This window comes from Heterodontus francisci, chromosome 13 (assembly GCF_036365525.1).
Source record: "Heterodontus francisci isolate sHetFra1 chromosome 13, sHetFra1.hap1, whole genome shotgun sequence".
Lineage (NCBI taxonomy): Eukaryota > Metazoa > Chordata > Chondrichthyes > Heterodontiformes > Heterodontidae > Heterodontus > Heterodontus francisci.
This window is the reverse complement of record NC_090383.1, coordinates 58,509,938-58,520,868: the sequence shown is the minus strand read 5'-3', so window position 1 is coordinate 58,520,868 and position 10,931 is coordinate 58,509,938. Positions and strand designations below refer to the sequence as shown.

The 10,931-nt window shown below is 41.9% G+C and overlaps 1 protein-coding gene across 5 annotated transcripts in view; it reads right to left on the bottom strand.

Annotated features, from left to right (window-relative positions):
* The window catches only part of bcl11aa (BCL11 transcription factor A a), a 237,959-nt gene extending 229,613 nt beyond the window's left edge, over positions 1-8,346 (bottom strand). For 3 of the 5 annotated variants that reach the window (XM_068044879.1, XM_068044878.1, XM_068044877.1), the window contains exons 1-2: positions 8,133-8,346; positions 2,862-3,191 (exon numbers count right to left, since the gene is read on the bottom strand). In XM_068044879.1, the coding sequence (XP_067900980.1) occupies positions 2,862-3,191; positions 8,133-8,187 (385 nt within the window). In that variant the 5' untranslated portion in view covers positions 8,188-8,346. Of the gene's footprint in view, positions 1-2,861; positions 3,192-3,723; positions 3,858-5,999; positions 6,058-8,132 lie in introns of those variants that run through there. The other 2 variants (XM_068044880.1, XM_068044881.1) reach the window with 2 other exon arrangements.
* Positions 8,347-10,931: the final 2,585 nt, after the last annotated feature.

Genomic DNA, 10,931 nt, shown 5'->3' with positions numbered 1-10,931 from the left:
CCTGGTCAGGACTGCTGAACCACTGTTCAATATGAAACCAGTACAGAGCACGGTGCTGAATACTTAAGATACCCAGTGCTTTGAGCTTTTGGGAAAGAGATGGCATAGTGCCAGGAAATGGCCGACTAGGCACTAAATGCCTTTATTTCACAAAGCCTTGCCAGTATGAATGCAAAAATTCAGACGGTAAATCATTCTCTGATAAATAATGCAATTCTTCTGACAACTTTTTAAAACCAAATAATATATAAAAGAAACATCACTTTTTTATATTTTGTCAAGGAACAATTATCACAAAAGGAATGGAGCGCAGACGCCCCTGGCTAGGATGGTGTCACAGGACAGTGGCTGATTACCATGGCTAACAAACAATGTATCACATTAGGCGACTAGGCTTGCTTCTGATTTTTACAAAACTGAAAATACAATTAAGCTTTCATCTAACCTGATTTATCAAAGCAGACTACAATCTATTGTCAAGTAGGTTCAAGTAACAAAAAATGCAATGTTTATTTCCTGTGTTGTTGCAGAATAAACATGCTGTATACACTTAAAAGCTCAACACCATCAAAATGGACAATAAATATAAATTTTAATGGTCAATCTGTTTAATATAATGAAAAGCTCATGTTTGTACTGCAATATACACGTCTTTTATGATAATCCACAACTGGGGAATGACTATCTGACACCTTGGCCAGAATGCTAACAATTTTTCAGGAATCTTTTTCAACATGTTTTCATTTTGGAAAATGTAATCAACACAGACAGAGACAACAACTTTGTGAACGTGGGCTGTGAAATTACATCAAAATTCGTCAAGAGAACAGTCCAAACTTTTCCAACCACTGCAATTGAGGAAGTGCCAGGGCAGGGAGCTCTAGCATATATGTATGTAGAGATACATCGTTACGGTTGCAAAATATAGCTTATTAAAGGGCACATTTGTAAACATTTTCTGTTCTTGAATTATCAGTTTTTTACAACAAACTAGTATCAACAATTTAATATTCTAACAAAACATCTTCCACCATTTTACTCCTGAAAACGCGCGTCTCAGGGCAACATTTTTTGTCTTCCATTATGTGCATCAATACACCCCATTTATGAGTTTGAACGTCCATTGTACCAGCACATGTTTGTGTACTTGCTGTTCAATATGTGTAAATATACAATGCACCCTCCTGAGTTTCAGGGCCCGTTCTAAGCAATCTGGATTACATTTGTTTGACGGTGGCTGTGTGGCATGTCTTTTAAGCTGCTTTCCTCGATATGTAAATAGGAGATTGCATCACTCAAGTAATGCACCACATTTCGCGATTTAGCAAGGCTTTTTCAGTCTCTAAAGGCTAGAAGCCCTTTCTGCCAGGCTCCTGGTTCATTAATCATGGCCTATATTTGTGTTAATTTTCCTTCACATCTCAAACAACACATACAAATGGTCACTGCATTATTTGTCCCCTCAAAGAATCTCTAACCCGCTTCTCACAGCAAAATGGCAGCTACGCGTTTATTGGAATGATAACGCAACCCACTAACCTTCACAGAAAAGGTAGAAACATAATTTATCTAAACAGTGAAAGAAAGAAGGCAATTGAAGGTGAAAATCTGAAATTAAATTTTCAATCTAAATAAAAGCATTTTTCTACTTTATGTGCTGGATAGCTTCCTCTATAATTAGCTGTCATTAAGTAAATATAATCTGAAATGTATTTTTATCTTGAATTTTTTTTGCTGTTTTTGTCTCTGATGAGAGCAGCTACGTAAACTGTGAGCTACTTTTTTTTTTAAAAATGGCTTAGATACAGCTTTGATGGTTAAGAAACTAATGTGCATACAGACTTAAAATTTTGTTTAAAGAGTTTTCGAACCAGGACTCTCAGTCATAAGGAAACAAGGCATAAATTTATTATAAACTGTCTAACTTTCCCCCAAATAAAAGTATTTTCATTAAAAAAATCTTAATATCACAACTCAGATGATAAATAAGGTGTGGATCTAGAATGGAATAATTGATTCAGTTTTTATTTTCAAGTTTCCCATCAAAAGAGGATTTATGGAGATTTGATGATTCAAATCGGAGTTATGTGAACTAATCATTATAACAGAATATAGCCATAATTTACACTCAGTATAAACTTAAAGAAAAAAGGTATTAATTATTACATCATTGGCATTTTGCTACCAATATTTAACCACTCAGAAGAATGACTGCTGTGGAATTTCTGTAATGACTCTTAAATAAAACAAATAAAGTGAATTTTGATTTGACACCATTTCTCAGGAGAATGTGAGAAAGACGGAAAGAGTAGAAAGAGTATTAGCGAGACAAACAAAAAGAGGGAAAGGAAAAGATAGAGAGGGTGACAGAAAGCATAAGCTATAGGTCCAAGAGGTTGAAATGTAACAGAGGAAACTATACCAGAAAGAAAAATCAAGATACATCTGTCAGAACCACATCACAAAACAGAGCGAGCACGAGAGGCATTTATCATTCCACTGAGGAGATTCGGTGCATCGAGTGGCCTTTCCTGTCAAACCAACCTTTGAAATTTCCAACATGCCCTTAAACTTTCGAATAAGCATGTCTGTGCGCTTCAGCAACTGCCCTCTTAACTCTGGCCTGGCTAGTATAAATGGCATCTTAAAGTCAAGGTCACCCATGTCACTTTGCCATGGGGCTGTGTTTAATTACAGTGCAAATGCTGACAGCTGATATAGACTCGGGACCAGCAGCAGCACTTTGATTAAAGCAGCAAAAATAAAACAGGAAAAAAGAAAGGATACAACAACGCTTGTGTTTTTGTTATCTCTGCTTATTTCTCTGTGTAGGGGTGTGTGTTTTGTTTGGGTCTTTTTACCTGATGTGCTTTCCTGCTTGGGGCAAACTCCCTTGGATGATGTAGATAGGCAATCATCATCATCTGGTGTGACCTGTATGCCAACCTCGACAGGTGTGGATGCCTTTTTCAGCTCACTGGGAGAAGGTGATGGTGGCTTATCCACAGCTTTGTCCAAGCAGAGGCCGCCATTGCATTGCTTCCTTTTGTGCTCAATAAAGATTAGAATGTCCCCCAATGGGAAATTCATCTGGCACTGGCCGCAGGTAAGGAGGTCGTGGTCACCCTCAGGAGCTCCCAAGGTGCCATGCTCCTCTTCTTCATCTGTGAGAATGGCTTCCAGGGAATCAGCTACAGCAGAGAAACACAAAAAAAAGAGAGCAAAAATAACATAAATCAGGTGATTCTTCTCAGCAAATAGTTTTAACTTCAACCTTTCTTTCCCCACAGAGCTGTATCAGTAACCAGACAGATTAATATGAATGGCTGTATTTGGAGGGAAGGGTCTCTGTTCTCCCTTTGAACTGTACAGATCCTCAAAGAAATTTATCACAGTACAGCAATTAATGTACAAAAGCACACAAGTTTTCAGAACAGCATTATTTGATCTAGAATGCATCTCCTTCACCCAAAAAGAGAAAAACATACAAGTAAAAAATGAGTAAATTTTACGAGAAGGCCAGGCAAATGTTACATCACATTCCCTTATCAATGACCTGATTGCCTTGGGAAGCGCTGTGTAGTTACAGTGGAAAAACAGAGAGAGGAGACTTTTCAGCTCCTTTTCTTCGCCCTCAAAATTATTTTTTTTAAATAAATGTTGTATAAATAAAGGGGTTTGCTTGGCGCCAAGGAACTGACTTGATTATTTCAGTTATAGTACCTGTTCCAAACAGCTGCTGGCTTTACATTACGCAGCTTTACATGCCGAGGATGGAAGCTATTGCCTCTCTTGCTGCTTTTGTTAAAGGATCTTGGTGGGAACCCAAATACCTATTTTGTCTGCACTTAGCTGGACTGAACACAAAAACATTAATTTATTAATATTTTTACCATAAATGTTAATAGCATTAGAAAAGCTGCCCTCCCTTTACAAGGTATCGTAACCCTTTTCCACAGAAAGCTAACAAATTGGTTTTAATTACCTAAAAATCACACACAGATTTTAATTCTACATTAACAGACTTTTGAAGTTTATTAAACATATCTGCAACTATAGGATTTTGATCTGTTCCAGTTAAGTTTGTTCCCTGGTAGCGAGTGCGCCAACCACCTTACGGTACCAGTTTCATGACTCCTAATTAGACTAAATGTGAATACACCTCCCCTACCCTTACACACCTGACAACAAATTCTGACACCGAGCCATCTACCACTAAAAACAAATGCCTATTTATCATTAAAAAAATTTACAAATTATTCAGACAAAATTTACAATTCAAGACATTTAATAAGTCAATAATACAAAATATTGTAAATAAAAATGTGCAAATCATGTCTGCCTGTAATGGGAATTTACAAGAACATTGGATGGAATTTTACCGGCACAGAGAATTATGCAGAACTATGGAAGAATTATCTTGCAAGCTTTATGTTTAAGCTCAGTGAATACAGCAACTTGTGAGGAAGTGGGAAGTGGGGGTGGGGGGGGGGGGGGTGGAGGTACAAGTTTCTTTCAGTTATCTTACTTGTGATTTTTTTAACATTCCAATACTGATGTGTTTTGAAGGGGTTTTTTCCAATCGTCATTCTTTTGTTTTCAAATGGCACAAAGAAAAAATATCCCAAGAAAAAAAAGCACACATATAACAAGGCAAAAAAAATTGCAGATCAAAAATTTCTTGATTTTAAAAATCACAAATCAGTAAGCAAGCCATGCACTTCAATTCAGGTGATTAGCCCTACATTTTTTTTTTACAATGGATTTGAATAAGTGAAGTGCATATTCATAAATATGCAGAAGCATATGTATATACACATAAATACACAGAATTATTTCATCTATGGGCGATCCTTTCACCAAATTAACAGCTTTACTGCAGCAAAATATGATTCCACACTTCAACAGTCATGAATTCTGCTTTATGCATTTGAAGATGTAATTTTATTGCTTCTTGTACTGAGCTGATATTGTACCACTTCTAGAAGGGTGATCTTAGGCTTTAATATAGATTTCAGAAACAGTAAGCAACGAAATAATGTTCTTGACAGTATACGAACATACGAATTAGGAGCAGGAGTAGGCCAGATAAAAGTGGAAACTACGCGGTTCCAAATCTGGAGAACAAATATTTTATTTACCATACCAGAAAGTTTAGAAGCTGTTTTCGGTTATTTGTAATCGTCATTATTATTGAAACAGAATAAGGGAGAATTGCACACGATGCAATTCAGACACACACTAGAGTCAAGCGGTTTTAACACTGTTACGTTTAGCTCTCAATAAATCCGCGAAGTCTTCCTAATAAAATCTCGAGTTTTAGCTGTCAAATTTATCCAGACAATGTACTTTCCTATCTGTAAAGAAGTGTCAGCAACTACCTTTGGACGAGCTTGCAGCAAATTGTTGGCAGCCTCACTCGATTTTTTTTTTACAAATGTCACCACAAAACTATCGGGAAGTGTCGGTTTGAAACCGGTTTGTAAATGGCAATAAAGTTACGAACGATGCAAAGCGCAGGATGAAATCTGTGGAAATGTTGAGTAAGAGGGAGCGAGAGCAGTGGGTCTTGACAAACCAGCACTTACTTGGTTGCCGAAGCTCCAATCGCCCTCATTGTTTTCGGGCTTGTGTTTTTTTCCTAAAGTATTTCCCGCAATAATGAAATGATCAGCAATAACCACACTCCACACACGTGGGTCAAAGCAAAAAAAAAATCCCCACAGCAAACAACCGGCTGCTGTTACTGAACAAACTTTGTTTTTGTATTAGTAATTGCATTAATTTAAGAAAAAAAATCTCTTTTGCTCTACGCTTCTTGTGGGGGGGGGGGGGGGGTGTATTGCAATCGTAAAACTGTATTGTTTGTAAAAATTGGTTATTTTCATTCAGATTGATGCCTCTAATCCAACGCCGTGAACTTCGGCTCAGTGCATCTCGGTGCGCCGAGCCCTCATGTAGGTAACAATTTAAGTTTAACTTCAAAAAGATTCCTTTACCTGGAAGATCATCAGATGGGAAACAGCCATTGAAGCAGAGAGTATTTGGGGCTTTCAATTTCGTTTAGGTTTTGTTTTTCCTGGTTGGGGGGTGGGGGGGAGGGGAAGCAATGAGAGCAGTCGATAGGAAATGGTGTTGAAGTTTGTGCAGGTTACAGTCTGCCGGCTGGGCTTGTTCTTGATGTTACTCTGCCTCCTAGCGACACAAGCCAACAGCACCGACCCCCCCCCCCCCCCCCAAAGCTCCTCACACACACCATTAAACAACTTGACACATCTCCCTACCCTACAACCACCGAGCCAATACTCCACATTTACACAATTCAACATGGACTTTGTAAAATAGAAATATTTGGAAAGCCAAATCGTTATTGACACACACTTTTTTTAGTCGCTTTATTTGCCTCCACTGCCTTTGCTTACTGAAAACAAATGCACTTTTCCACAACCACTGAATTAAGAGCAGGGGTTTTAAAAACGCAAAGGAAACTCCCACTTTTTAAATTGACTGCGTTTTATTCGCCAGGTATTTTTTGTCTAGCCCGCCAACACCGTCCCGTTTCCTTCCCACTGAAGTATTTCAATCTGAAGCCCCATGAACTGGACGACCGCGACCTGAGATGACGGCAACACTTGAGAATCTGACAAGAAACCAGCAGGTTTCCCCCAACATTAAAAAAGTGTAATTTTCTTACACCACAAAAAGACATATAACCCTCTCCCCACGCAATGTGGTGAACTATTTTTTTTTGGGCGGGGGAGGTGTAGGAGGAAATGCAACGAATTTCCTTGTTAACCCTGCCAGTGCCCCGCTCCGACTCAGGCTAGACTCCGAGCCCGGGCGGACCGGGATCGCCTCCCCGGGGCTGGGCTCTCGGTGCCCGGGCGGACCGGGATCGCCTCCCCGGGGCCGGGCTCCGAGCCCGGGCGGACCGGGACGGCCTCCCCGGGGCTGGGCTCTCGGTGCCCGGGCGGACCGGGATCGCCTCCCCGGGGCTGGGCTCTCGGTGCCCGGGCGGACCGGGATGGCCTCCCCGGGGCTGGGCTCTCGGTGTCCGGGCGGACCGGGATCGCCTCCGAGACCGGGCGGACCGGGATGGCCTCCCCGGGGCCGGGCTCTCGGTGTCCGGGCGGACCGGGATCGCCTCCCCGGGACCGGGATCTCGGTGTCCGGGCGGACCGGGATCGCCTCCCCGGGACCGGGATCTCGGTGTCCGGGCGGACCGGGATCGCCTCCCTGTGTCTGGGCTGCTCGATTGCACGTGTGTGCGGATCCAAGTGACAAGCACTTCAGCCCCGAGAGCCAGCGTCTGGCCGAGAGCGGCATTAACACTAAGGGTTAAACCGTCTGCCGAAGTTTGTCGATGATATTATTAATATTTATCGGTGTGGATTTGCAATAATGTAAAAGGAGAGAGTGGCGGCGGCGGCAGCAGCGCTGGCTTTTCCATGAGGTTTCCGCACACGCGGAGCCGCAGCTCGTTGTAAACATTCAGCACGAGATTTTTCCCAATCACAATCTAGTTCCAGCTTTTTGAAAATCATCCAAAAAATAGTAAGAGGAGGGAATCCGAAGTTAAGCGGTAAATAAAGTTGCGGCCGAGGATAAAGTGCGAGGATAGCAGCGGCTTGAGAGAGAGTGTGAGGGAGTGAGCAAGGGGGGCAGAGGGATGAGGAGATGTTGGGTCGGACAGCGAATGGATGCCCTTTGGGGCTGGAGGATCAATGCTGCAAATTCACCGCCTGCCAGCAACAAACCCCAGGCTGATGGCAAACTCTCGCAAGCAGCGCACCGGGACTTTTGGAAAGGGTTTCTCCTCATGGTTTCCCTTCAGGTCGCCGAGTTGGGGGGCGCGGGGGGGGGGGGGGGGGGGGGGGGGAGTTGGGCGAATGTAAAATCGGCGCCGGCCAGTTTCGGGTCGGCACTGAGCTGCCCCGCTCCGGCCACTTGCTGTTAAACCGTCCGGCCAGCGCTGCCCGGCCCCGCTCCTGCAGTCATTTCACAAGTACCTTCTTTCCCCCTCCCTCCCTCTCTTCTCTCCACTTTCATAAGGGCAACTACAAGCTTTTTAATTCTTTTTTATTAAAAAAAAAAGAGAAAAGTGCAACAAAAAAAAATCAAAAGCTACTCACGTGAAAATTCCCGTTTACTCAAGTGCTGAGGGTTGCCTTGCTTGCGGCGAGACATGCTCGGTCACATCGGGAGCGGGAAGAAGGAGACTCCAGAGAAAATATCTTCATCAATGGCTTGACATAAAATAAATTAGAAATAATACAAAGATGGCGGATGGAGATGGATTGTGGGATAGCCGTCATGGCTTTAAAACTACCAAGTTCAAGTGCGTACGTGACGTGCCCGCGAACTTGAACGTCAGGAGGTGGCTGGGCAGGGCGAGAGGAGAGAGCAAGCCAATGATACATACCCAGGGACACGGGGCTGGACAAACCCCAGTGATCAGAGAGACAGGGAGACACACACACACTCACACTCACAGCTACAGTCATCCAATAGGCGCAGCTTCAGGCAGCTTCCAATCAATCCATCATCCCAGCACTCCCCCACCACCACCACCTCTCTCTCTCTCTCTCTCTCTCAAAACCACTCCAATCTCCCCTTCTCTATCTGCCAGCTCAAACTGCTTGCAACTCATGGGCACAGGGTTACTGGCCAAATTCACGCAAAGCAGCAGAGCTTACATTTGTTCTGCAGAAGTACAGAGCATCAGAAATGAGAAGACACACACACATATTTGCGTGCGTCCGTTATGATTGTCAATTGCAGCAAAAGATTGACATTATTCATAAAGCTAATTATTTGGGGAAATGGACGAGGTTTGCAAAGTATTTTACGGTAGAAACAGCAAAATGTGTGTTAGAATTACAGACTACTGAAATTTTGATGGCGTACACGTGAGCCCAGATTGTGCAGATGGATAGAGAGTAGATATTTACATTTGTATATAATTTTAAATTAAAATCATAAATCAAGTCAATGGCTTTCTCTCACTCTCCAGCACAAAAGCAACTGCTCGTGGAGGTTGCTTAGCCTTTCTGTGCAATGTAGTTTTTAAAATGTATATAACATTATATCATGTTTATTTTGTAAATAAAAAGTGTCCTCGACTATCTATTTCCGTGACGTTACCTGTTAACCACATCTCTGTTGTTTTCGGTTACTTATCAGTGGATATTTCACAAGACTGAGGAAATGCATCAAGTAACGTGAATATATAATATAAAGTGAAAATGCTAATCCTATTATTTTTCTACCCTTTGTGTCGCTCTTCTATACAGTATGTTAAACCGAGAACGGCTTGATAATTGATCTTCACACAGTTCATTCTCGTTTTTCAATGGATTTGCAGGTATTTTAGTTGCAGGTATTTGAGTTGAATGCAAATCATGTTTAAAGCAGCAATGTTACTTCTCATTTCGAGACACATATACGGCCCTATTCATTTATGCGAGGTGAGAAAAAAGACTTTTCAAGTAACCTTTGAAGATTTTGCACCTGCATCGACCGTTTTATTTAAAAAGTAATAACCTTTCAAAGCAGATGATTTTTAAAGGAAAAATGATTTTATGTTAATTCTAGTGCCCTTGGTGATACTTGGATGGTTTCATTAAATGCGATGGCTGGAAGTCTAGTAAATCAATATAAAATAAAACATTTTTGCTAAATCTGCCCTTCCATGCCGATTTAAAACAAAATCTGCACAACAAACTAGAAAAAATCATGTGTAGCATAATGCTTTGCAATGAGAGAATCGTAAACAAGGAAGAATTTATTTTTGCGAATGCAGGACTGGGGAATTCAGCGACATCACTATCGGAGCAAATAGTTTAAAGAATCTTGTTTTTAAAACTTGTACTGTACTATAAATCTGTACTGATGCAACGGGGGACTGTAAAATATGGAAGATTTCAGAGTCGTTTTAAGTCATTGTTTCCATGAAATATGAGCGTTGTGCCCCCCCCCCCCCCCCCCCAGACGTAACCTTGTGTATATGATGGTGCTTTTTTTATGGAGTATAAATGCTTTTAGCTGGAGGGCCCTGAATGTGAATGTGGCCAACAAAACAGTTCAGGCAGCAGAAGTGAAATTGAACTCATTTGTGATCAATGGTAGGATATGTTAACAGAAACTGCGCCATTTTTTTCTTTTCAGCAGCTGTAGCAAGTGGTTGAAGGGTTAACTATTTTTACTCTGACACTCAACGATCAGATAAGATCTGCGGTTGCAGCTGTACGGTCCCTCTTACACGAGGAAGTTAGGTTACTTAAAGTCATGGATGTGAAACAAAATGGTTTTATAACTCCTAACCCAGGGTGGATGGCACTTCTGTTAAAACGGTGAAAAGTACATTTCCCATCTGTAAGGATTCCAAATGACTGTAGGTTGTTTTGTTTTTAACGTGCGGTTTTCTGCAGGAAAGGGTTCTGTAAATTTATAGGGAGCGAGGGCAAAGAGCTGCAGAACTGCCTGAGCCAAGTTCCTTCCAGCAGACCTCCCCCACTTCTAATGCAAAATGATTTCTGATCTAATCTGCATCTGGGAGCTGGCTGCTAACCTGGTCAGCTTTTATCTGCCATCTTGTCCAGTAGTTACTGAACGGAGTTAGCTGATCCATTTATTGCCGAGCCCCAGCCAAACAAATATGTAGCCCCCGATTCTTCACTTTTTCGTGATTAAAACTATCGACGCGGGCAAATAAAAGTAACTTTTGTGTGTAACGTCCGCCTACTGAAACTCGGACCCAGCACAATGATCCCCAGTCACCGATCGAATGGTTGGAGGAGAAGGGAGGGGGGAGGTTGGACGCATTCAGCTGCGAATCTGATGATCACTTTGTGGACAAGTCCATAATAAAGGAATTATTTCCATCTTTTGATTAGCTCACTAACAATAACTTTATGCCATGTACCCGATGA